The following is a 27807-nucleotide window of genomic DNA, read 5'->3' on the forward strand; positions in this document are numbered from 1 at the left end:
AAGTCCAAAATGTTATCTTGCCTGTGTAGTGAGTCTAACCACTGCTCTTCTTCCTCTTATAAGACTAAAAAAAAAGCATATGTGTAGGGGGGACGGTAGCGATTCGTCGGACTGGGTAAATCTTTTCTCTCTAAGGGTGCGTTCATGGATGAGTGGGAGGATTTTAAGAACCAAATGTTGCACATTTGTTTGCCAAGATCATGACTAGTACCGCTTCCGCCTCAGTCGACGGCGGATCAGCCATGCTCTGTGCTTGATACCGCTAATAAAAAGGGGAAAGTCTTGTTGGACGCCCTTGCGCTTTGCTCCTTTGAAGTTTGCTAGTGACAGTCTACGTTAGCATGTTGAGTTCGACTGCACAAGTTCCACCATGATTGTTCCTCCACCTTTTAGACTAGACATGCCCTGGAACCAGAGGGCCCTGTTTCAGTCTGAGGATGTTCTTCGACGATGGTGACCTGGTTCCCTTTGGGTTAGCCATGATCCCCTGCTGGACCAGGCAGACCTTATGGAATGAGCTTTGGGGCTCCACAATGCAAGTAGCCTTGACACCTCCCCTGACTTCAGCAAATGACGCTATAAGCACACCTGCAAGTGGAATTTCAGTAAGTGATTGAAAATGTAGTAGCTGCTCTGGGCCTTCATGTCCCAGTGAAGGTGCTGGAGCAGTACAACTTGACAGACTTCTTGGTTAAGAGTCTTTAGTCGGAAACAACTATCCCTTTGGATGAAGCGATTGCTGATCCGCTAATGGTGTTGTAGCAGCTCACATGCTTGACCCCCACCTGCCAATCAGTTGATAAGGAGCTGATGAACACATACAATTCTGTGCTTGGGACTCATGCCTTTTTATCGAGGCATCCGGTTTCTGCGTCTGGGAGTATGGTGTTGAAGGCCATGACTGCCTCTTATTCGTTAGCTAAGTGCTCCTACTTTTTGTCGAACGTGGTGTAGGGCTTTGTGTTAATTACCAGACAGAGTGTTCAGGTACTGCTTCTGCAACCTTCTCTGACAGGAAGGAGGCAGCCTGTCAGACTCTTCAAGCAGGCTTAGATGCAGCAGATTATTGTGGTGGCCGTTCTATGGGGACATAGATTGCCATCCATCGGGACTCCTCTGGCTTCAAATGCTTGGGGTTTCCCTGGAGGTACAATCGAAGTTGCTGGATATCCCATTTGATGGTGACAATCGATTTGGTCCCAAGGCAGATAAGTCCCTAGCCATAATTCTTGAATCTTTTAAAGTCCCTAGGTTTGGCGGTCCAGCAGCCCACACAATCTACTCAGGCTCCAGTTCATTGGAGCCGTTCTGGACTCACTGGTTGTTGGGCAGAATGATATGCAGTACCCTTTGGGAACACCACACACAACTACAAGTGACAGTACAAATTCACCTTTGGTACAAGCCTGTACTACACAGTAAGGTAGCGATGGCTGAGCAGCCAGACTTATCTCAAGAGTAAGTGAGCAGTATCAAATAGTTACACAAAGGACAGCAATTACTATGATTCAGGCAAACACTGACTCAAGTTTTTCAAGTAAAAGAATATACATTTATTTCACTCTTCAGTTGTATAACAGTACACTATTATACGCAGTCTAAAAATCACACTCTTAATACATCACACCACTTCCCTTAAATTCCAGACAAGTTAAGCTCACAAAATGTAGTGGGAGCAAAATGGCACTCCAGCAATTTAAGAGGGAAAGACAAAGTTAATAGAAATTAAATCACACCAACAGTAAGTACTCGGGGCAATTGAACAAGAGGAACTACAGAGATAGAATCAGGTAGAAAAATGCTTGGGGCCAAAGTCAATGGGTCAAAAGTCTTTTGCTCAAGATCACACAGTTCAGGGTAGTTCGCGGTAAAGTTTGTGGCACGGTTTCCGGACGAGGTTGGTTGGTAGAAAAGATAGTTCAAAGAGAAGAGAAGGACAAGCCCTCGGATTGGAGAAAAAATTCAAATACTTTTACCGCGGTTGAACGAAACGGACAACCGGATTTGCACAGTACCTTAAAACGGCGAGGGAGCTGTAGCTGCGGTGGACGTTCCTGGTAGTTCCTGCAGGGTCACGGTTCCTGAAGCGACTGTCGGACTGACAAGAAGTAGGAAGACTGGAGGGTCCTGCACTACCCAGGGAAGAAACCAGCAGCAGAGCAAAGCAACGAATAAAAGGTGCGCTCCTTAAAACCCAAGCAGGGTCCGACCTTCCTGGCTATCCGGCCCACTGTAGCTCTGTACAGCGAATTCAACCAGAGGAGGGATCCTGGCTTGCAGTTTGGGCGAACTGGTTGGTCCCACCAGCTCAAGGGAAGACGTTTCCTGGAGTATCTTCTGTCGTCGGATTCTGAAGATTCGGACCTGCAGCAGGGCTTCACCGGGCGGTTCAGTCATTGTAGGGGTCCTCTTGTGCCAGTTCCTCGTTGGTTCTTTCGTTCCAGTGGCGACTCTGCCTTTCCAGTCCCAGAGACCTGCTTTTTATGCAGTTTTTCCCCATTCATACACCCTGGCTGTCAATCACACAGCAGGGTGGCTGTCCTGGGAAGGACAGTCCCCTCAGCCAATTAAACAGGAGTGCGACTTGGGTTACCAAGGGAACCCATGGAAGGGGTTCGAAGATCCCTTCCTCATATCCTGCCTACCTAGACTTTCATGCACCTTAAGGAGGGCTTCTGTGCAGAAGCCCGCGAAAAACTGCGAACAAAGGAGTCATCCCCGGTTTGGCGCGCAGAGAAAAACATGAGAGACTTTAACAAAAAGAAATGGCGAATAAACCCAGCCGGAGCCAAAATAAAATGTATTTGGGCAAGCGGGTTTATGTTCGAGGCTAATATAATAGCCTAAAACAATATCACTTTTATATAACATAATCGCGGTAGAAAAGTTAGGGTAGATACCACTGCCACCAGCCAAGTCTTTATGTAAAGGGAGCGAAACAATGCTCCAAGAGACGCAGACAAAAAGGGATAAGAGTTAACAATACTCCATGTAAGATGGGGTGTACTGGGTCTGTAGTTTAAAGTGACTAAAGTAAAGTTAATGGCAACTATACCCTTTTCTGGGGGACAGTAGTCAGCCCCAGAAAATTGAGTCGGTGGGAAATCTCAAAGACAACCCTGTGTCACTGCACTGAAGGTGCTGTGTAACGCACATGAAAATGAGGCCATGGAGTAGGTGAGGCTCCAGTGCTCAAGATCACACACAAAGTGAAAAACACACACATGTAAGTGTAAAAAAAAAAGGCACTCTTACCAGGAGAGAAAAATAAATCCTAGAAATCCAGCAAAGCTGCTGAGAGACTCATTTGGTAAGGGAAATCAGCCATTTATGAGAATTCTCCCTAATGCTGGTGGAGAAGGCTTTCCCGCCTGAGGAAAGAGTCACTAGCATGCAGCAGATGTCACCCTTTTCCAGAATGCACGCAGGAAACGGTCCCTGCAGTGGCTGCTCTGCATGTAGTGTACAGTTCCCGGCGACATGTCAAATGTCATTTGTTCCGAGGACATTGACCAACTGCCTGTCATGGTGGTCGTGTCGAGAGAACTTGATGGCGGTAGAGCTGCTCTGGACAACTTGGCAGTAGGCCCTAGTTGTCATGGACGCAGCTCTGAAAGGCAGGGGTGTTCCCCTCGGAGATCTACAGGTGAGCAAGCTTTTCTCCCGGCTAGGTGCCAATGAGACATTTACCTGTTAAAGCTGCAAGCCATCAGACTAGTGTTGATGGCTTTTGCGCTGTCCCATCAGGGGAAGAATGTTGTGATCCTTGGACAACACAGTGGCCCTGCACTACATCAACAAGAGAGGGTATGTGCGGTCGCTGCCTCCTGCTCAAGGAGGCCACGCAGCTCTGGTTCTGGGCATTGATGAATAACCTCTCTCAGCAGCACACTTTGGGATGCCCTGAGCAGGCAGGGCTCAGCCTCTCTGGAATGGGGATTTGCCCAGAGGTTCCTGCGTAGATCTTCGACCTTTGGGGAGCCCCTTCTGTGATTCTGTTTGCAACGCGAGGTGCAGACTTTTATGTTAATGGGAATTTGCCTTCTTAGTGAAGTTGACCTGTGACCTTCACTACGCAATTCTGCAGATTCTGGTCATCCAATTAGTTTTCAGGTGGTTGAGGAAATTTCAGGCTCACATGATTCTGATCACCTTGGATTGAGCAAGGAGAACAGGATACCCAGAACATCTGGAGTTGCCCATCTGCCGACCTCTTCCTCTGAGAGGCAGACCTACTATCCAATTTGAAGGTCCAGTGATTCACCTGAACTCAGTCTGCACCCAAGCGTGACTCTTGAGTTCGAAGATATGATGGCTGAGGTATATCTGATGAGATTCTGGAAGGCTGTGTGGCTGTGCGCAGACTTTCAACGAGATCCATTTATGGGTGTAGATGGAGGAAGGTCTAAGAATGGTGCAGAGAGTGAGCTACAGATAAATTGTTGTGCCCCACTTCTGAAGATGTTGTCATCTCTGGCTATGCAGGGACTGCAAGTGGGTAAGGGTAAAGGGTACTTGGCCTCATCGTTCAAGAGGTCACTGGAGCAAAGTTCTTTCATTTCAGTCTCATTGGTTGCTCAGTTTCCCTATGGACAGGTGAATGTTTTCCCCAGTCCAATTTGTGATTCCACTTTGGCACTTGAAGAAGTTCCTGTCATTCTTAATGCCTGCCCCTTTCAAACATTTGCATTCTACTTTTTCGACCCCTTGTTTTGAAGGCAGCATTTTTAGTAGGCATCTCATCTGCTAGGCATGCAAGTGAAATGCAGGCATTGTCATGAAAGACCCCTTTCCCTCAGTTCTATAAATGAACAAGTTACTTCCTACCTGGTAACGTTCTTTCGATGGGATGTTCATCCGACGTATTCCTTATCTTGATGGATCATCTCCAGCTTGCTGGCCTCGGAAAAAGAAATTTCAGTAGAGGGCGCTGCGCGTCGGTGTCACTCGAGCCGATGTCCCTCGACAGCCTCCGTATCGGCGCCGACGTCATCATGCGTATAAATAGACTCGCGCAGCGTCCGTTGCTGAGTTCCGTTTTGACGTTAAGTTTTACATCAATTGGTTAGTGACCCAGACGGAGTGTAAGCTGTAACCACAAGGGAAGTTTTACTGAGGGGATGGATGGGAGGGGCGATAAGGAATACGTCGGAGGAACATCCCATCGAAAGAATGTTACCAGGTAAGAAGTAACTTGTTCTTCGAAGGGATTGTGTCCTCCGACGTATTCCTTATCTTGATAGACTCCAATAGCAGTGGTCTGTAACTGGAGGTGGGAGTAAAATTGCCATGTTTCCCTTCAAGAGTGAACAGAGTGCAACACAGCTTTGCCAAACCTAGGCTCTTGGCTAGAGGAGGAATCCAGGTTGTAAAATCTTGTGAAGGAATGTGCAGACTACCATGTGGCAGCCGCACATATGTCTCAAATCGGTACCCCTCTTTGGAGGGCCGAAGAGGCTGCGATACCCCTGGTTGAATGAGCCCTAAGATTTTGAGGGGGCTCTTTCCCTGCCAGTTTGTAACATTCCAGAATGGCTAAAATAATCCATCTGGAAATGGTTTGTTTTGTTATCGGTAATCCCAATTTGTGCCCTGAGTAACCTACCCAAGTTGGTCTGCTTGCCTAATCCTAGCAAGTCTGCTGATGTAAAAGCTCAAAGCCCGCCTTGGGTCCAGCCTATGCAGCCTTTCTTCCTCTTTCCCCGGATGGGGAGGAGGATAAAATGAAGGCAAGGTAATCTTCTGTGTGATGTGGAATTCAGAAACCACCTTTGGGAGAAAATTAGGCTTCACTTGTAGGACAACTTTATCTTTATGAAAAATTGTATGAGGGGGTTTACAAAATAGAGCCTGTAATTCGCTCACCCTCCTAGCAGATGTCAATGCCACTAATAAGATGGTTTTAAGGGTGAGAAACCTTAGTGAACAAGAGTGGAGTGGTTCAAAAGGAGTACCCATCAGGAAATTTAAGACAAAATTTAAGTCCCATAAGGGAACTTGGAATGGTCTTGGAGGATAGACATTGGTTAATCCCTTCAGAAATTGTATTACTAAGGGTAACTTGAAATACGATGGTTCCTCTGCAGTGCGCTTGAAGATCGATAGCGCTGCGAGATGGCCCTTGATAGTGGCAACCTGAAGGCCTGAATTTGCCAAATAGAGTAGAAAAGATAACACCGTTGATGTACCACATGAAAATGGGTCGATATTCTTTTCTCTACACCAGCTGCAAAATTTGTTCCAACGGCAGCGGTATAAAGTCTTAGTTGCTGGCCTTCTTGCCGAAAGCAACACCTCCATGACGTCATCTGGGAGGTCCCAATCCTTGTATCTCAACCTTTCAGATACCAAGCGTGAAGGTTGAGGGTTCTGATGTCGGGATGGAGAACCTGACCTCCCTTCTGCGAGAGAAGATTCTCCCTGCGTGGAAGACGAATTGGAGGGCAGATGGACATGTCCAGAAGGTCCGGGTACCACGTTCTCCTGGCCCAGTCCGGAGCAATTAGGCTCATGGCTTTCCAGAACCTTCTCAACCTCCTGATCATTTGAGGAATGACAGGGACTGGAAGAAACGCGTACAGAAGTGGTAACTCCCAGTCCACTACGAACGCGTCCCCTATAGCTCCTCTCGGGGGAAATTCCCTTGAACAAAACTGATCGCACTTCCTGTTGAAGCTGGTGGCGAACAGATCCACTTGAGTGGTTCCCCAAAGGGTGAAGATCTGTTGAAGGACTTCCTGAGCTAGTTCCCACTCGTGGGAGACTGTACTCTGCCTGCTCAGAGCGTCCACTGTCAAGTTTTTCTCTCCAGCTAAGTGAACTGCCGACAGAGAGATTCCTTCTTGGATTGCCCAAAACCAGAGCTGCATCGCCTCTCTGCACAGTGGCAGTGATCCTATGCCTCCTCTTTTGTTGAGGTAGTGCATGGCCACTGTGTTGTCCGTCATTATCAGGACATTTTTCCCCTGTACAGATGGCAGAAAAGCCTTCAGCGCTAGTCTGATTGCTCTCAGCTCTAACAGGTTGATATGTAGTCTGGACTCCGATGGAGACCAACGACTGCTGATGGTCAAGTCGTTGGTATGGGCTCCCCACCCCGTGAGTGAGGCATCTGTGACTGTTATCTCCGGCCATGGTTGCCAAAACAGTTCTCCCTTCAAGATGTTTTCCTGGCAGGCCCACCACGGAAGGTCTCGAGCCACCTTGTCTGGAACCTGAAAGAGGTCTGTCATTCTCCCTGAGAATTGCGACCACTGAGTTCTCAGTGCACACTGAAGAGATCTCATTCTCAGGCGAGCCTCTGGCACAAGGAAGATTCAGGATGCCATGAGGCCTAGCAACCTCAAAAAGTCAAAGGCTGGGAGACGTTGGGCATTTTGAAACTTGGTGACCATCTGCAGAATATCTTGAGCCCTCACCTCTGGTGGCGAGGCTTTTCCCAGGGAAGTGTCCAGGACCGCTCCAATGAACTGGATTCTCTGTGATGGTATCATCTGTGACTTCTTTAAATTGAGGGAGAAGCCCAGTTTGTGAAGGAAGTGGCAGACATAATCTAGCTGGATCTGCGCTTGTTCCGGAGATACAGCTCTGATCAGCCAATCGTCCAGATAGGGGTAGACATGAATCCCTTCCCTCCTTAGACTTGCAGCCACTACCGACATTAGCTTGGTGAAGACCCTCGGGGCGGAGGTCAGCCCAAATGGCAGAACTCGAAATTGATAATGTGTAGCCAATTGCGAAACTCGGGTATTTCCTGTGTTTGAGATGGATTGGCACATGGAAATAAGCATCCTGAAGGTCCAGAGATACCAGCCAGTTCTGGAGCTGGAGGGCCTGAAGGATCTGAGAAAGAGTTACCATCTTGAACTTGTCCTTCCTGAGGAACTTGTTCAATTCTCGTAAGTCCAAGATGGGTCTCAGTCCTCCGTCCTCCTTCGGTATTAGGAAGTAGGGGGAGTACCAGCCCTTGTTCCTCTCTGCTACAGGTACCGGTTCTATGGCACCTTTCTCCAGCAGGTCTACAATTTCCTGCAAGAGGAGCGGATCTGGAACTTTCCGAGAGCTGTTCCCCGGTGGAGGACTCTGAGGAATGCGTAGAAAAGGCAGGTGGTAACCTTGGGCAACTGTCTCCAATGCCCAAGCATCTGACGTAATAGCCTGCCATTCCGTCAGATGTTGAGTTAGCCTGCCCCCTACTGGTGTCTTGTGAGGAGAGTCCTCAAAGAGATTTAGAGGCAGCTGATGCAGGTGCCGATGGTTAAGAGGTACCTGCTGCTGCGGCTTTTATATTTTTACCCCGTCCAGTCGGGTGAATCTTTTTTGACCTCTTTGAACCGACTGTCCTCTGTCTTTTCCAAATGCGGAATAAAAGCGAAAGGACTTACCTCTCCAAGAGGTTCCTGAGGGGCGATATGGCATTTGGCAGATTGCAGCACCCAGGGATTTTGCTGCTGCTTTGGATGTCTGTAACTTTTCTAGGCTGTCATCCGCCTTCTTACCAAACAAAGAGCCATCAAAGGGCATATTTAAAAGTCTGGCTTGTACATCTGGAGCAAACCCAGACTTTCGCAACCACGCAAATCTGCAGTTGTAGTACTTGCCGCCATGGCCCTACTGATGCTGTCAGCAGAATCAATGCCAGTTTGAAGGGATTCGCACATTGCGTCTTTACCATCCTTAATGATGTTTAGAAACGCTTCCCTTTCTTCTCCCTCTGGGAGGCAGTCAGCCGCTGATGAAGCACACTCCCAAAGTGTATGGCTCAACCTTGCGAGCGTACAAGTAGCGTTAATAGATTTCAACGCCATGCTACATGCAGAAAAAAACTTTCTTAGCCATAGTGTCGTATTTTTTGTCATCCCTGTCCTGTGGAACAGTAGGGGATGCCGATCTACTGCCTGATGCAGTTGCTGCCTGGACAACCAGACTCTCTGGAGTTGGATGTTTAGACAAAAATTCCGGGTCAGTAGTAGATACCCTATATTTGGCTGATAACTTTTTGTTAACCGCCGGGATAACCTCAGGAGTTTCCCAGTTAGCCAATATTTTTCTTTGTAATACAGCGTGAAATGGAACCACACGATCCTCCTGTGGGCCTTTGACTAAGATGTCTGTAAGGGCATCCTGTTGGAATGCAGGTGAAGGTGTAGACCAACCCATGAATTCTATAATTCTTGCCATTAAAATTCAGTAAGGGGTCTCAGCATGTTCCCATGGGTCTGGTTTGACAAATTCTATTTCTGGGTTAGTATCTAACCCACTTGCCTCATGTAGGGATTCTCTAAGGTCCTATTTTCCTCAGAGGTAAATTCCTCTGGTTCTGGTGTTGCAGATCTCTGCACCCCAAAGGGTCTTTCTTGATCTGATTCCTCCCCTTCCTCATAGATTGAAGACAAAGGTCTGAAATGATCAGACCTTGGAAATGGCTTGAATCCCATTTCCAGAGCAGAAGGGGCTAAATTTGTCGTAATTGGGAAAACGTCGACACGGACGTTAAAGGCTTCGAAAACACCGAAAAAGGCATCGAAGATTGGAAGTGGCCTCAAAGAACTTGAGAGGATCGGGATCCTACTCGAGGGTGTCGATGACCTCAAGTCATGATCGAGGCTCTGGGTATGACCACTGGCTGTGCGTTAGTGACAGCCGTGGGTTTGCTCTTTTTCGGCGTCGATTCGATCGACCTATGCGTCGATGAGCCCTTCGATAATGGCATCGATGACGCAGATTTATGCGTCGAAGGGACCTTCGACGATGGCGTCGATGGCACAGTGCCTTTGCTCGAGGGTTCATGACGCTCTCGAGTAGTTTCTTTCGCCGGGTGCAACGACTCGCGGCGTTTAGATTTTTCGGTTCTTTCACCCTCAGCTGTCTTTGTGGGGGTCGAGGCCGCTTTCTCGAAGACGCTAAGCATCCTTTTACGGAATTCGGGGCAGGTGACTTTTTCCGGAGAAACAGATGAAGACGAGGAAGGGGATCTTCGTCTCTTACTTGAATGCTTGGATCTTGAGTAGTGGGAGCTGCTTCGAGACCTAGACCGAGAATGTTTCCTGTGTCGACGAGGAGACGAATGTCTCGACTCTGCCGAGGAAACTTTCGAAGGAGTTTTAACTGTCTTACCTCTCTCAAGCTTCCCCTTGCGCTCCTTCAAGGCTTTCGCCGTCATGGACATGCAGTCCTCGCACTCCGAACATTGGTGCTCCGATCCCAGGCACCACAAACAGATCCTGTGAGGATCTGTCAACGACATTTTCTTTCCACAGTCTCGACATTTTTTGAAGCCGGACCGTGGAGTCGTCGGTTCCGATGAGGGAGCCATTGAGTAAGAGTTGGTTTATTCTCGAGGAATAATTAAGATATTCTCTGAGTAACGAACTGAGCAACGCGATTCCGAGGCCCACGAAGCGCAGAAAAACAGAACTGAACAACGGACGCTGCGCAAGTCTATTTATACGCATGACGACGTCGGCACCGATATGGAGGCTGTCGAGGGACATCGGCTCAACGGACATCGACGCGCAGCGCCCTCTACTGAAAAAGAATTTCCGAGGCCAGCAAGCTGGAGATGATCTATCAAGATAAGGAATACGTCAGAGGACACAATCCCTTCGAAAGAAGGTTACTCTCAGGGTTAGGCCATTGCTTTTGCCTGAAGTTGTGTGCTATTCATATTACTCAAAAGATCAAACTGCCTGTCTATTTTTCCCCACCACCTTCCCCCTTGAAGGAGGAGGAAATGCTTTATAGGTTGGACCCGAGGAGGGGGGGCTTGTTTGTGGCCAGGACCCCTCAATCTACAGGTCTGTCTCTCCTTCTGTACCACTCTAAAATCCTTCAGAGGGTTTCCATGAATCGCATAGTCCACTATCTAGAGGTGCACTCACCTGCTGACCTGCTCCAATCTTGATTCTGGTCCAAGCACTTCACTGAGACTGGGCTCATCCATTAGACAATTCTTTTACTACTGCCTAAGGACCTTGGACTAACATAATATAGACAGGCCATTTAATGTTACAAACCTAAAAGGCCAAAACAATTCTATCCCATTAGGTTTTCAATAAGGAATCAGAAAGCACACTTGGTTTGTCTTACATTACATTATTTGTGTTTTGTATTTCCTTCTTGTATCGTGTGTATGATTTTAGATATACTACATGTATTTTGGGAAATTATTTTCATTATCTTTGTAAAATAATGTTGGATTTTATTTTACATATATTAAATTCAGAATTTTGATGATTAAGTTGTGATCGTCCGACTCTTTAACTTCATAAAAATTGTTTTAAGGAAGGATACATTAAAGTGGATTAACTTTAGAGACTATTTCCTTGATTATTTTGAATTTTTGTTTTTCAGTAGGAACGCTGTTCTATTGACTATTCCCGAGTTCCTTACTGAAGTACAGGAACCCCATACTGGTATATGGCCAATCAGTGAAAGCCATAATCTGGGCTTGAGGGGCCATTGAGCTGGTTGACCCACTGCATGGAGATGGATAAGGGAGAGGAAGGAAGGAAGGAAGGAAGGAAGGAAGGAAGGAAGGAAGGAAGGAAGGAAGGAAGGAAGGAAGGAAGGAAGGAAGGAAGGAAGGAAGGAAGGAAGGAAGGAAGGAAGGAAGGAAGGAAGGAAGGAAGGAAGGAAGGAAGGAAGGAAGGAAGGAAGGAAGGAAGGAAGGAAGGAAGGAAGGAAGGAAGGAAGGAAGGAAGGAAGGAAGGAAGGAAGGAAGGAAGGAAGGAAGGAAGGAAGGAAGGAAGGAAGGAAGGAAGGAAGGAAGGAAGGAAGGAAGGAAGGAAGGAAGGAAGGAAGGAAGGAAGGAAGGAAGGAAGGAAGGAAGGAAGGAAGGAAGGAAGGAAGGAAGGAAGGAAGGAAGGAAGGAAGGAAGGAAGGAAGGAAGGAAGGAAGGAAGGAAGGAAGGAAGGAAGGAAGGAAGGAAGGAAGGAAGGAAGGAAGGAAGGAAGGAAGGAAGGAAGGAAGGAAGGAAGGAAGGAAGGAAGGAAGGAAGGAAGGAAGGAAGGAAGGAAGGAAGGAAGGAAGGAAGGAAGGAAGGAAGGAAGGAAGGAAGGAAGGAAGGAAGGAAGGAAGGAAGGAAGGAAGGAAGGAAGGAAGGAAGGAAGGAAGGAAGGAAGGAAGGAAGGAAGGAAGGAAGGAAGGAAGGAAGGAAGGAAGGAAGGAAGGAAGGAAGGAAGGAAGGAAGGAAGGAAGGAAGGAAGGAAGGAAGGAAGGAAGGAAGGAAGGAAGGAAGGAAGGAAGGAAGGAAGGAAGGAAGGAAGGAAGGAAGGAAGGAAGGAAGGAAGGAAGGAAGGAAGGAAGGAAGGAAGGAAGGAAGGAAGGAAGGAAGGAAGGAAGGAAGGAAGGAAGGAAGGAAGGAAGGAAGGAAGGAAGGAAGGAAGGAAGGAAGGAAGGAAGGAAGGAAGGAAGGAAGGAAGGAAGGAAGGAAGGAAGGAAGGAAGGAAGGAAGGAAGGAAGGAAGGAAGGAAGGAAGGAAGGAAGGAAGGAAGGAAGGAAGGAAGGAAGGAAGGAAGGAAGGAAGGAAGGAAGGAAGGAAGGAAGGAAGGAAGGAAGGAAGGAAGGAAGGAAGGAAGGAAGGAAGGAAGGAAGGAAGGAAGGAAGGAAGGAAGGAAGGAAGGAAGGAAGGAAGGAAGGAAGGAAGGAAGGAAGGAAGGAAGGAAGGAAGGAAGGAAGGAAGGAAGGAAGGAAGGAAGGAAGGAAGGAAGGAAGGAAGGAAGGAAGGAAGGAAGGAAGGAAGGAAGGAAGGAAGGAAGGAAGGAAGGAAGGAAGGAAGGAAGGAAGGAAGGAAGGAAGGAAGGAAGGAAGGAAGGAAGGAAGGAAGGAAGGAAGGAAGGAAGGAAGGAAGGAAGGAAGGAAGGAAGGAAGGAAGGAAGGAAGGAAGGAAGGAAGGAAGGAAGGAAGGAAGGAAGGAAGGAAGGAAGGAAGGAAGGAAGGAAGGAAGGAAGGAAGGAAGGAAGGAAGGAAGGAAGGAAGGAAGGAAGGAAGGAAGGAAGGAAGGAAGGAAGGAAGGAAGGAAGGAAGGAAGGAAGGAAGGAAGGAAGGAAGGAAGGAAGGAAGGAAGGAAGGAAGGAAGGAAGGATCCCGCTCTTGAAAATAGTACTAAGGCATCTAAGTGTATTCAAAGGAATTTAAAAATTCTAGCAAATGAAGGCCAGCTCGAAGTTTCTATTTTGGGAAAACCCACACAATGACGTTTGGCTTAAATTTAGTCAAAGGGCTTTCCCAAATATTTATGGTCTATTTATTATTATTTTTTATTTTAAAAATAAAAACACATTTTGGTTTGCCGCTTGGTATGTGTCTATTTGCTCGCAGATAACATTTTTAAGTTTATATATTTTATAGTACAAAATTGTTTATTTCGTTATATTTTTAAAATATATTAAATTTGTCATTGCTGTATTTATTTCGAGTTCATATTTGGCAAGTTTTGTTTTGTGTAGTTGAGGTTTATTTCTCAGTTTGCATAAACCCATTTGATGGTAATATCTGGCAAATAATGGAAGTGCCTGAGCTCATGATGGCAATACCTAGCAAATTCGGTGAGTCTCTGGATAAGTAATTACAGTGGTTGCCATACAAGGTCAATACTAGTGGGCAAATGATGATGATAAAATCTGGCATTTAGTAATTACCTGAGAATATTATGCCAATAATTGGAAATGTTATGCATATGATATATCTGTTACTGACGGATAGTGTACCTGGGTATGTGGGTTCCAGTACCTACCAAATAACGTGGGCACCTGACTATTAGATTAAAATGGCTGGTCATTGGTAAATGTACTGGGCATGTAATGACATATAGTGATAAGTGGGATATTTGCCAACATCTGGCAAATAGTGGTAATTCCGCACTTATGCTTCATGTACCTAGGCAAATGATTGGTAGACGTGACACATGGTGCAAATAGCTGAAAACGATGGCAAAACCTGCAATGTTCAGTAAAATTCCATATGATGGCAATTCCATGTTTATGTCATGTGCAATTACTAGGGAACATTGTAGTACTATCTGGCAAGTGATGCAAGTACCTGTCCATGTGATGGCAATACCTAGCACATGGTACGAGTATCTGTGACTATGCTGTCAATACCAGACAACACAGAAAACCTTTTCATTATCCAAAAGCCAAATCTGCTAACTTTGTCAGTGCTCAAATTTAAATTGTATTTGTCATTTACTAATTGTAATCGCCGTTTTAGTGACCTTTTAGATTGAACTGCAGTTCATGTCACTATTAACACGTGCAGATAAACGCAATATTTTTCATTATCACTTGTTGACAGGATGCTCTTTCTGGAATGGCTGAAGTTGTATATGTGGATCTGTTAGAGGGAGATACAGAATGTCATGTCAGATTTAAAACTCCTGACGATGCACAGGTTGTAGTCGACAAACAAACCGATTTGTCAAGTGACAAGAAGTGGAATCTAAGTATCCTTTCAGGTGAGCTTTCAACATGAAACCCAGTAATGTGATAAGAATGTGTAATAGTTTAATCTATGAATTCCAGATGTGTTATGCATAGGGCTTTCTGTTGTCAGTGTTTGTTTTTCTAATTCTTGTGGTAGTTTTCAAAGGGGTTTCAAACAATTTCAAAATCTGTGACCATCAGTGCTTAAAAAGTCACATAACTGTTTTCCAGTGTTGAACAATTAATTACTGCTTGTACATTATGCATAATTCTTCTGAAGCAGAAAAATCACAATTATGCTGAGTGCTTAGGGACTGTGGAAACGGCAGCGGTGCTCAGTAGAAATCATCTTAACTTAACATGTAGCCCTTCTCATCTATTTGCGCTCTTGGCTAGTAGTCTACCAAAATGAAAAGAATCATATAAGGATTTGATGGGCTCCCGTGAACGGACACAGGACAAGATAAGAGCTCACGTTAATTTTACAGTGAACCCCCGAAGACTGGTACTACCCAAACTTAAAATAAAACATGGTGTAAAGGAGAAGTGGAAGATGTATGGAGGAACAAATCATGTTTCTGTGTATTAATTTTCAAAGCTGCGTGTAGGTGAACAAACTGAACAGCTTTTAAAAAAAACAATTGTTGGGAATGATGTTTCTCATCACACAGATTTAAAAGATCTTGGTAAAAATACTTGAGGCTTGTTGATCTGTTTAGAATCACATGGTTTGCATAGGCCGCCATCTAGGGGTATGTGCAGAGTATTGCATGACTTGTTTTTGAAGTTTGAAAAGGGTCGTCGACCGGGTGTCTGTAATACTATCACTAGTAAGACATCCATTGTACCTATGTTATGTTACTTTGCATTTATATAGCACCTTATGTATCATTAGTATGATCTCAAAGCGCTGGTAGGTTGAACGCCCTCGGGAACTGTATTTCAAGTCAGTAGAGAGAGAGTCATGAGGTGCATGGGTGCACCGGATATGTGTGCAGCTGGTGTGGCACTTGCATGATAGCTGCTTCTTAGCGGTAGGTGTGGTGGTTGGGAGGTGAGGAATGTGTTCATTCTGGTGGGTTGATACCCAGACTGATTTCTGGCTGCATTAGGCCTGAGGAGACGCTTAGGCTAGCGCTGTGTGCTCAGCTAGCTGAGTTTAATTAGGATGATGAGTATGTGGCGGGTGTTAGTATGAGAACAGCTATACCGAATGTGTCCTAGTATCGCTGTGTTCTAGTTGAGTGGTGGAGCGAGTAAGCATGGTGGTGTGATGTGGTGTTTTTCAGTAAGGCGCTTGAGATAGAGCGCTTATCTGTACCATCTATTCGATCTGTTTTATTCACTCTGTCCGCTCATTCAGCTTCGTCTGTTCTTACATTTCGTCTGGTTCATCATTTAGTTTACTAGTCTTTCCATTCATTGCATCATTCGATCCTTCACCTGTATAAATTTTCCATCCAATCTGTTGATCCATTTCATCATTCCCATCTGTTTAGTGTGTTTCATTTGATCCATCTTTTTTATTCATTCGATCTGTGTTTTACTCACTTCATAGGTTCCATCCGTTCTATCCACTCCATCTGTTCTAGCCACTCCACCCGTTCCATGCATTCCATCCGTTCCATCTGTTCCATCCTCTTCACCTGTTCCATCTATTTAATCTGTTCCATCCACTCCAGTCTGCTCTGTTTGTTTCATCTGCGCCATCTGTTTTATCCATTCCACTTTTTCGTTCTACTCCATCCGTTCCATCTATTCCATATTTTCCATCCACTTCACCAGTCCCATCCTTTCTACCAGTCTCATCACTCTACCTATTCCATTCACTTCATTTATTCCATCAGATTGATCCACTCCAACTTTTCACTCCGCTCCATTTGTTTCATCAACTCTATCTGTACGGTCTACTGTATCAGTTACATCCGCTGCATCCGTTCAGTCCATTTGATCTGTGACATGTGTTGAAGCTACTTATTTTTCCATTCGTTCATTCTGCATCGGTAGTCTCCGTTCAATCCACTCATCCGTTTTATGTGTTCGACTCTTACCAGCCGTTCAGTCTATTCCATCCATTCATTCTTTTGTTCCACCCACTCCATCTGTTCCACCCACTCCATCTGTTCCACCCACTCCATCTGTTCCACCCACTCCATCTGTTCCACCCACTCCATCTGTTCCACCCACTCCATCTGTTCCACCCACTCCATCTGTTCTAACCCCTCTGCGTGTTTTCTGTTTCATTCGCTCTGCTAGCTAGTACGTTTACTCCGTTCCATCTGATTAGTCTGTTCCATCCACTTCATCTGTTCGTTTTGACAAGTAGACTTATTCCCACTAGCTCTTTGTTTTGTCCTTTGCATTCACTGTATCAGTTTGATTCATTCTGTGCGTTCGATCCGCTCTATCCGTTCTGTCAACTCCATCTGTTCCATCTACCCCCTCCGCTCAATTCAGTCACCTTTTCCATCCGTTTCAGTCTTTTGTCCACTTTCTGTCCACTCCATCCTTTCCACGCGTTCAATCTATTTTTCTGTATTGTTTACTTGGTCAATACTTTATATTTCATCAGTTCGTTACATTTCATCTTTTCAGTATACTTCTTTTAATCCCTTCTTCGATTCTATCCAATTCTTCTTCCGTTCTGTTCACTTCTTCCGTTCTGGGGAGATGTGATCTCTTGGGCCAATTGCTAGTAGCAGTTTGGCTGCGTCATTTTGTGCTCTTTGAAGTTTAGTCAGGTGGTACGCATGGACTCCAAGGTAGAGGGGGTTAGCATAGTCCAGTCTTGACATAACAATTGATTGGACCGCGGAGAGTCTGTTGGGAAAGGAGAGGTATGGAAAGATGCGCCTAAGAATTTTGAGGTGGTAGTGGCAGGACTTGGAGACGTTGTTGACTTGGAACAAGAGGGTTAGGTCAGAGTCGAGAGTGCATACAAGGTTTTTTACTGAGTTTGAGGTTGTTGGGGAATTGCCCATGGCAGATGGCCGGAGTAGGGGGTGCGGAAGAAGTTTGGTGTTGCGCCACACCATGATTTCAGTTTTGGAGGGGTTTAACAGGAGGTGGTTTGTGGTCATCCAATGATCTATGTCAAGGAGGCAGGCAGCGAGGTCGGGTTGGCAGTTGGGTTTTGAATTAAGAAGTTTTAAGATTAGTTGGGTGTCATCAGCATAGTTGTAGCACAGGATATTGTGCGAGTGGATTATTCGTGGGAGGGTGGACATATAGAGTTTGAACAGGAGGGCTGATAGGCATGCTCCTTGTGGAACTCCGGTATTGACTGGTCGGGCGGGGGAAGCATAGGAGGAGAGTAGGGTTATTTGGCTCCTATTGAGGAAGGATGCTATCCATTTGAGAGCATTTCCACGGATTCTTAGGGAGTGGAGGCGGTCGAGGAGGATCGAGTGGTTCATTGTGTCAAAGGCAGCGGATAGGTCAAGAAGGATTAGTGCGGCGCATCCCGCAGAATCTGCAGTGTTTTTAAGGTCATCCCAAATTGAGGTTAGCGTGGTTTCGGTTCCGTATCGGGTCTGAAACCTGATTGAGCGGGGTCTAGGAGATTGTTGGCTTTGACAAAGGCATTTAGTTGGGAGTAGGCTGTTCAGTCAATGAGTTTAGCAAGGAACCTGGTGTTTGAGATGGGGCGGTAGTTTTTGGGGTCGAGGGACGTTTTTTTATTTAGAAGAGGCTTGACATGAGCAGTTTTGAACGCGTTGGGAAAAATTCCCGAAGAGAGGGAATTTATGATGGTTCTTGTGTGTTCTCCTGCGTAGGTAGATGCGAATATTTCTTTGAGGGTTGTGGCTGGGCAGGGGTCTAGCGGGGAGCCGGATGGTTTTCGGCAGAGAGAAGTTTGAGAAATTGGTCAGTTGATATGGAGTAAAAGAGTCGAAGGTCGGGTGGGTAGCTGTTGCAGGCGGTGGACTGGCAGGTAGGGTCGGTGGATTGTGTGGTGGGTGCATGAGGGCCAGTTTGTTGGTTAGAGAATTTGTTCTTTCGAGAGCAATGGTGTAGAAGTGGAGGGAGAGTGAATCGCAGAGTGATTGTGAGGGGGTCGATTGGTTGGTGGTACATGATGGTTTGGTGAATTCGGAGATGATTTTGTGGAGTTCTTTGATAGGGTTTTTACAGTTCAGGATTCGAGAGTTGTAATGTGCTTTTTTTGCTTTCCGAATTTCGGCTTTGTGGTGGCGATGGTGCCGGGCCAAGGTGGATCTGCTCAGGGTGGTTTTGTCTTTCTTTCCGCCATTTGCAAATCGAGGGATATCTATAGTTTTGCGGTCTTCAGTTCTGGTGTAAACCATCTTGGAAAAGGGCCATGGCGAGCTGATGGTTTGCAAGTGGGGGTGAGTGGGATTAATGAGGTATTGAGCCATGAGTCAAAGGCGTCGGAGGTTAGGTGTTCATTGGGTGGGCAGGTAGGGGGAGGAGACTGAAGGAGCGCGTCAGCTAGGTTGGGAAGAATTTTTAGTTTCTTCCAGCATTTGCGTAGATTTGGAGGTTCTGGAACGGGGAGCGGGGTGGGTGAGCGAATGGTGAAGGAGACAATGAAGTGATCGGACCAGATGATAGGGGTGGGGGGTTAGATGTATCTGGTCATGGGAGCTGAAGATGGCATCAAGGGTGTGTCCTTTATAGTGAGTTTGCCCGTTTATGTGGGTATGGAGATTAATCTCGTCTAGGCAGTCAACCAGAGAGTGGGGTCATAGGTTTGGTGGGGATGTCAAGCCAGATATTGAAATCTCCTAGAAGGGTGAGGGTGGGATGGTTTAAATGGAGGGTGGCTATCGAGTTGCAGAGGTTGTTTGAGAAATGTCTGTCGTAGCCAGGACGTCTGTAGATGATTAGATGATTAGGAAGCTGTGGGAGAACGAAGCGGGAGGGGGGGGTAGTTTTACGAGAAGCGATTTGCAGGAAGGGCTGGTTGTCGGTGATTGAGGCGAAGTGTGACTTGAAGGTGATTGCTAGTCCACCTCCTCTAGAGGGTCGGTTCAGTGGGATGAGACAGTAGTCAGGGGGAAAGGCTTCATTGGCGATCGGGGCAAAGTAGTCAGAGAACTAGGTTTCCGTGATAAAGACCAAGTCCGGTTTGTCAGAGGCGAGGAGGTCAAAGATGCTGTCTGTGTTTTGCTACAGAACGGGCATTAAAAAGGATGCATCTTACTTTGGTAGAGGAGGATGTGGGAGTAGCATAGGTGGAGGATGGGAGGGGAGGGACAATGAGTCGGAGGGGAGGTGGGGGGTGAGGGGAGAGAGTGGACACTGGGGTGAGAGAGAGGGGGGTGGTCGATGGCAAGAGCAGGCGGACGGTCGAGGTGGGGTGGGGGTTGGGTTGGATGGGTGTGTTGGTTGGAATTGGGTTGGGGGACTTCAAGGTGGGGGGGGTTAGGAGTTTCAGTTGTGGTTGGTGAGAATTCAAGGGAGAGGGGTTTCAGGCAGGGTGAGGAAGGGGGAGGGTGGTGGTGATAGGGAATGGGAGATTGAGGTGGTGGGTCGAGACAGGGGTGGCGAGGAGTAATGAGAGATTGAGGGAGACCAGGTAGGTTTTCTTTTCAGGATTTATGTTGCAGTTGGAGTGTGAGAGAGGGTGCGAGGATCGGAGGGTGAAAGGGATGCAGCTACTTTTCTTGCCAGGGCGAGATGTGCAGCTTTTAGAGAGGGGAAGGAGTGGGGTCGGTGGAGAATGTTTAGGGTAGTTGATGAGAGGTAGGTGAAGGGGGTGGTGGTGGGGCTAGGTGTGCCTGGGAGGCTGGGCAGGTTGTTGGTTGGAAGGGCTGGGGGTGCGGGCATGATAGTGGGCGGGTCGGTGGAGGGGATGGGAGGAGCTGGGGTCTTACCTTAGACGGCTCGCCATCGGGCTCCTCTGGCTTGGTGTTTGGATAAGGGTTGTGTTGGGAACGTGATGGTCTCCGAGTGGGTTGAGAAAGTGGGGGTGGGTTGACTTTCGGTGGAGCATGGTGGGTGGGTGGTCTCATGTTGTGGCTAAGTTTGAGCTAAACTATAGTTGGGTGTTTTTGTTCACACTTTCCACGTTCAGCTATACCAGAGGTTGATAATATTCACACTTGTTATACCACAGTTGGGGACACATTCTAAGTCAACTATATCACAGAGTGAGATTGATTATCCGCACATTTGAGTTCAGTTATACCAAGGATGATGTCATTTACAATTTCTGCCCTTCACCGACCGGTGCGGGTAACCTGCTGAACTCCATTTGTGATGGGGTTTGGGGCTTCTAAGTTTACCTATGCCACATTTAGGGACAATTTCTGATTGTAGGCTAGGATGATATTATTCTTAGTTTCTAGGTCAATTATACCATAGGATGTTATTTACACCTTCTAAATTGAGTTATACCACCCGGTGAGATTATTCAGTTTCTGAAATCGGCAGCACCATGGGTGAGATTATTCACAGTTTCTAAGTTCAGCAAATCACAGGATTATATTAAACACACTTTCTGAGTTTAGCTATACCACAGGGTGAAGTTATTCACACCCTTGAAGTGCAACTGTACTGCAGGGTGTGGTTATTCACAATTTGCACAGTTACTCTATTTGGTACACTTTCTATATTCAGCTAAACCACAGTTACGGTATTGGGCACACTTTCTATATTCAGCTAAACCACAGTTATGCTAATAGGCACACTTTCTAAATGCAACTAGACCACAGTTATGCTAATTGGCACACTTTCTAAATGCAACTAGACTACAGTTATGCTATTAGGCACACTTTCTAAATGCAGCTAGACCACAGTTATGCTAATAGCCACACTTTCTAAATGCAACGAGACCACAGATATGCTATTAGGCACACTTTCTAAATGCAACTAGACCACAGTTATGCTATTAGGCACACTTTCTAAATGCAACTAGACTACAGTTATGCTATTAGGCACACTTTCTAAATGCAGCTAGACCACAGTTATGCTAATAGCCACACTTTCTAAATGCAACGAGACCACAGATATGCTATTAGGAACACTTTCTAAATGCAACTAGACCACAGTTATGCTATTAGGCACACTTTCTAAATGCAACTAGACTACAGTTATGCTATTAGGCACACTTTCTAAATGCAGCTAGACCACAGTTATGCTAATAGCCACACTTTCTAAATGCAACGAGACCACAGATATGCTATTAGGCACACTTTCTAAATGCAACTAGACCACAGTTATGCTATGCTAATAGGCACACTTTCTAGATGAAACGAGACCACAGTTATGCTATTAGGCACACTTTCTAAATGCAACTAAACCACAGTTATGCTATTAGGTACACTTTCTAAATGCAGCTAGACCACAGTTATGCTAATAGGCACACTTTCTAAATGCAACGAGACCACAGTTATGCTATGCTAATAGGCACACTTTCTAGATGAAACGAGACCACAGTTATGCTATTAGGCACACTTTCTAAATGCAACTAGACCACACTTATGCTATTAGGTACTCTTTCTAAATGCAACTAAACCACGGTTATGCTAATAGGCACACTTTCTAAATGCAACTAGACCACACTCATGCTATGCTAATAGGCACACTTTCTAGATGAAATGAGACCACAGTTATGCTATTGGGCACACTTTCTAAATGCAGCTAGACCACAGTTATGCTATTAGGTACGCTTTCTAAATGCAACTAAACCACGGTTATGCTAATAGGCACACTTTCTAAATGCAACTAGACCACACTTATGCTATGCTATTGGGCACACTTTCTAGATGCAACGAGACCACAGTTATGCTATTGCAACTAGACCACAGTTGTGCTATTAGGCACACTTTCTAAATGCAACTAAACCACGGTTATGCTAATAGGCACACTTTCTAAATGCAACTAGACCACAGTTATGCTATTAGGCACACTTTCTAAATGCAGCTAGACCACAGTTATGCTATTGGGCACACTTTCTAAATGCAGCTAGACCACAGTTATGCTATTAGGTACTCTTTCTAAATGCAACTAAACCACGGTTATGCTAATAGGCACACTTTCTAACTGCAACTAGACCACACTCATGCTATGCTAATAGGCACACTTTCTAGATGAAACGAGACCACAGTTATGCTATTAGGCACACTTTCTAAATGCAACTAGACCACAGTTATGCTATTGGGCACACTTTCTAAATGCAGCTAGACCACAGTTATGCTATTAGGTACACTTTCTAAATGCAACTAAACCACGGTTATGCTAATAGGCACACTTTCTAAATGCAACTAGACCACACTTATGCTATGCTAATAGGCACACTTTCTAGATGCAACGAGACCACAGTTATGCTATTGCAACTAGACCACAGTTGTGCTATTAGGCACACTTTCTAAATGCAACTAAACCACGGTTATGCTAATAGGCACACTTTCTAAATGCAACTAGACCACAGTTATGCTATTAGGCACACTTTCTAAATGCAGCTAGACCACAGTTATGCTGTTGCAACTAGACCACAGTTGTGCTATTAGGCACACTTTCTAAATGCAACTAGGCCACACTTATGCTATGCTAATAGGCACACTTTCTAGATGAAACACCACAGTTATGCTATTAGGCACACTTTCTAAATGCAACTAGACCACAGTTATGCTATTTGGCACACTTTCTAAATGCAATTAGACCACACTTATGCTATGCTAATAGGCACACTTTCTAGATGAAACGGCACCAGTTATGCTATTAGGCACACTTTCTAAATGCAAGTAGACCACAGTTATGCTATTTGGCACACTTTCTAAATTTTGTGGGGTTTGTGTAGAGGTGAGATTCAACTCGATGGAACGAATCAGGTGTACTCAACGATGCGAGTACAGTCTAGATGCAAGAGTTTACAACAGTTGGGCTTGTGGGGTTGAGTGGTAGGGTAGTATGGCTTGTAGTAATTGCTTCAACCCCTGCCCTTGCCACACTTATTGGTAGGTGTTTGCTTCTTGCTTCTTGCTTCTCCTGCCGATACCTGCAGATACAATCTGGAGCCGTCTTGTTTGAGCCGTCCTTTGCCTTGAGGTCCTTAGCCGCTGGGGCTGCACGAGCAGAGGGCTGCCCTGGGAGGGTCGGTAATGGCTTTGGTCAAATGGTCGCTGGGCCAATCAGGGTCGGGAGGCGGGAGGGAGTGTACCAGGAAGTGGGGAGAGGCAAGGGTTGCAGGAGGGAAACCAGGGGGGGATCAGCAGATGCGGAATGGTTTCAGGGCAAGTTAAGGACACAAATTAGGGCGCAATGGAAGGCTAACTCACCCGGAGGAGTGCACAGCTCAAAGGCTATGGTTCTTCACTGGTCAAGATGCCTCAGATTTTTTCTTTCTGCCTTAGTGATCGGTCGCATGTTGTGGAGTTCGTGGCTTATAATCTTTATTTACTTATTGTTCAAAATAATATAACTTCTCATCAACATCTTGGATGTTCAACGCTGCAGCAGATTTCTCTATGGTGTTTTCGACAAAAGTGTTTCGATATCCATTCCAGCGACTCATCTGTTTCGGCCTACACCAGGCTGTAGCTTGTACAGTATGGGGAGAGGAGGGATTTACATTGGGCTGCTATATATACATATTCCCCTTAGAGAATGCCTACATTTACATTCTCCCTTTATGCTCTAGGTTTATTTTCCCTGTTCTTCAGTCATGGAAGAAAATCCATTTAAATGTTCATCCTGCCATAAATAATATCCTTGGAAGGACACTCACCGGGTGTGCAATCTTTGCCTCCCGAAAGATCATTCTCAGAAATGCTGTGCAGCCCGACAGCTTTTTCTACACAAAACATTAAAATATCGACACACTAAGTGTTGGACGGTCCACGCCATGCAGGTGGAAGCCACCCTAGACTCAACATCAGGTGCCGGAGTGTCAGACGAGGAAAAGGGTGCTTTCAGTGCACAAAGTGGCACCGAAGACAAGATTTGATCAGTAGATTCCAGAGTGCCAGTCGTCCCCTCTGGAAGTCAGGCCAGTGGCACTGCTATGGAGATTACCCCCGGTGACAGTGGCACCCACAAAGATAGAGAACACTCACTCACCTGATAAACACACAACCCCCAGCCAGTCGACGACAAAGTCGTCAAAATCTGGCTATGCACCTGCGGTGCATCTACCTCGACTCAGTCCTCTGTGACCACCCCATGTGTGCGACACGACAGCCTTCCAAACTTGCAGCGAGCGAGTAGTCTACCGCACATAAAAAGTCCTTGGGCCATGTTTCAAAGGCGCATGCAGTTGAACATCTATCAAACTCCCTACACAACAGACTGCTTTAAAACAACCGTTGAAGCGCCCTTACGACTTCAGCGCAGGTGCACCGAAAGACACTCTCTACACTAAGGCCTTATCTCCTTTGTCAGAAGCCTTGCTTTCTGAACCAACACAACCCTGAAGAGGTTATGTATCCTCTTAAAGAAGCACCTAGAACAGGCTTTTGGACAAAAGAAAGATTTGAGCCAACCATGGACAGTCCCACCTTTTGTCATTTATGGACGAATATCCTGTTAAACAAAAGCATATTGATTTAGAACAGGACAAACCTCCTGCTAAATCCTCTAAATTGCATGAGGATGTCTATTCACAGCCCCATGGTGAAGGGTTTACAGAAGAGGTCATTCATTTAGATCAACATAATACTGATTATCATGGAACTTCACAAGATTATCTAGGTGATGATGATAAATATGGTGATGATGATCCTCATAATGACGACACATTTCTGCTTAATTCACCTCAGGATGATGACCAACCTGTAGCTGATAATCCTGTTCATGACCACATCTTATATAATGATCTGCTTAAAAAGGCAGCAGACTATTTCAAGATTCAACCACAAGAGGTTCCACAAGATCTAAATTTCCTAGATGAAATGCTAGAAGAAAAGATCTCTTTAGCGCAATTCATTCCACTGCTTGTCAGAATCCAAAATAATTCAGCCTTTCTTAGTAACTCCTTCTCTCACCAGACCTGTTAATCCCAGGGTGGTAAACATTTCGTCCAGTGAGATCTCCTTAAGCCAGATTCCCGCAAGAGGGCGAGTAATCTTTTGACTTCCGCAGAAGCCCCTCCTGAAAAGAAAACTAAGCAAGTATTCACCCTGGGGAAAAAAGTAACCCCTTCAATTGCATACCAAGTGCATATTGCTAACAATACCACTCTTCTTTCCAGGTATAATAGGGCACTCTGGGACAATGTTCAGTTATAGCTAGACTCAGTTCCAGAACCACGTCAGACAAAAACGTCAGACAGTAGCCGAGGGGCAAGCAAGTGGCTACCAATATTATTAAAGGGAGTTTAGATGCAGCTGACAATGCTGGTAGGATTGTAGCGGAAGTCACATTACTAAAGCGCCACGCTTGATTGCAACAGTTAGGCTTTAAGCTTTAGACTTAAGCAACCTTACTCAATATGCCTGTTTAGGCTAACGAGTTTGGAAAGGTGGTGGCTGACACTTTGAAAACTGCTAAGAAAGAGCACAATACTCTAAAATCATGAAACTAAAATTTCAAACAAAGCCGCTGTTCAGCAGGGTGTTTTTAACACACTTAGGTTTTTTCGTGGACAAACATATCCACGAACAACAGTCTGCCTTCAACCAAGGTTCAACATCCCCTTGGTACTCCTAACACTTTAGTCAACCCCCTTTCGATCCACCTATCAAAGGGACTTCAGACAGGGTATAGAGCGCTCTATAGCAATAGCCGCTAAAGGCTCAGCTGCCCAGAAAAAATGACAGTCTGATTCAGGTTCCCTCCCATGCATCCCCAGTAAGGGGTTGCATTTCACAATTCACCCACGCATGGGAGGGAATCACTTCAGACAAGTGGGTACTTTCCTCTGTGTCCAAGGGGTACTCCATAGATTTCCTCACAAGACCTCATTACCATCCACCAAAGCAACAGAAAATGTTGCGAGAACACCAGCAAATTCTACAAGACGAGATTCAAACTCTAATACTAAAAGGAACGCTAGAACAGGTCCCTCCTCACGAGGTAAACAAGGGTATTTATTCAATATCCTTGTTGCCAAAAAGGATTTAACTATGAGCCCTGTGTTGGATCTACATCCAGCAAACGCATATTTCACATCGCAAACGTTTTGAATGACAACCCTTCAGGGGGTAATCCTGCTCTTAAAACAGAGGGATTACATGGCAACGTTGCACATGAAAGATACAGGCTTTCATATTTCAATGTTGCCAGTAGACAGGAAATATCTCATGTTCAGTCAGAATGACTCATTACCATTTCAAGGTGCTTACCTTTGGTATATCCCATTCCAGTGTACCCTTATATCAACGATTGGCTAATTACAGGCGAGACACCACAAAAGTGTCAGCAGAACACCCAAGAGACAATCTACCTGCTCGGGGCTTCTTAATAAATGCGAAAAAATCAAGTCTCGTTCCAGATTTAAAAAGAAAAGTTACTTGAGGCTCAAATTTCAAACAAAAGGCGCCTTTTTCTTCCCCTTCAACGAAAGGGTACTAAATATGCTATTTAAATCCCACATTATGTAGCTGGTAGTCCGATAACTGTACGAAAGGCAATGGGCCTTCTAGGGATGATGACGTCCTGCATTTACCTAGTTCCTCACACCCGGCTGCACGTTCGTCCTATGCAAGAGGGGCTGGTGAAACATTGGTCGCAAGCAAGCGGTCAGTGGGACGATCTAGTGGTAATGTCGCAAAACATGGTTCATTCTGCAGTGGTGGACAGAGAAGAACCTTGTGCAAGGAAAATCATTCACCACCACCGCAGTAGAGGCCATTCTTAACACAGATCCATCACGGTCAGGATGGGGAGCACATCTCCTCAATCACACTGCTCTCAGCAAATACTAACAAAGAAGCACAGCAACCTTCTAGAATTGTTAGCCGTGTTCAAAGCGCTTCAAGGCTTTCAACATCTACTTCATGGGAAAACAGTCCTAGCCATAACAGACAGCACTACAGCCATGTTTTACATAAACAAGCAAGGGGAAACATTCTCCAGGTCTGCCCAACCTAGCGCAGAACATAAGGAATTGGGCCTTAAAACACATGTTCGTACTGTCCCAACACGTTCCAAGGGAACACAACTGCCTAGCCGATGCGTTAAGCAGAGACTTGCAGATTCCTTCAGAACACAAATGGCAATTGCACAAAGACATTCTGCACAGCCTCTTCACAAACTTGGGACAACCAGACATAGATCTATTTGCAGCCCATGACGACGCACAATGCCCAAGTGTCCAGGTACCCCGAAAAAGGGTCCAATGCGAAAGCTCTGTGGATGAGCTGGTAAGGGAGATTTGCTTATGCTTTTTCCACTCAATACCACTACTCAACAAGATCATCCACAAGATGCACCAGGAAAAAGCAAATGTGGGCACTTCAACCATGGTTCTCCAGTTTGT

At 45.8% G+C, this 27807-nt stretch overlaps 1 protein-coding gene across 2 annotated transcripts in view; it reads left to right on the forward strand.

Moving 5' to 3' along the window:
* LARP7 (La ribonucleoprotein 7, transcriptional regulator) overlaps positions 1–27807 on the forward strand; it is a 681751-nt gene that overhangs the window by 626695 nt on the left and 27249 nt on the right. For both annotated transcript variants that reach the window (XM_069630982.1, XM_069630983.1), the window contains exon 11: positions 14296–14455. In XM_069630982.1, the coding sequence (XP_069487083.1) occupies positions 14296–14455 (160 nt within the window). The remainder of the gene's footprint in view (positions 1–14295; positions 14456–27807) is intronic.

Source organism: Ambystoma mexicanum, chromosome 6q, assembly GCF_040938575.1.
Source record: "Ambystoma mexicanum isolate Mex_15411 chromosome 6q, UKY_AmexF1_1, whole genome shotgun sequence".
Taxonomy (NCBI): Eukaryota; Metazoa; Chordata; class Amphibia; order Caudata; family Ambystomatidae; genus Ambystoma; species Ambystoma mexicanum.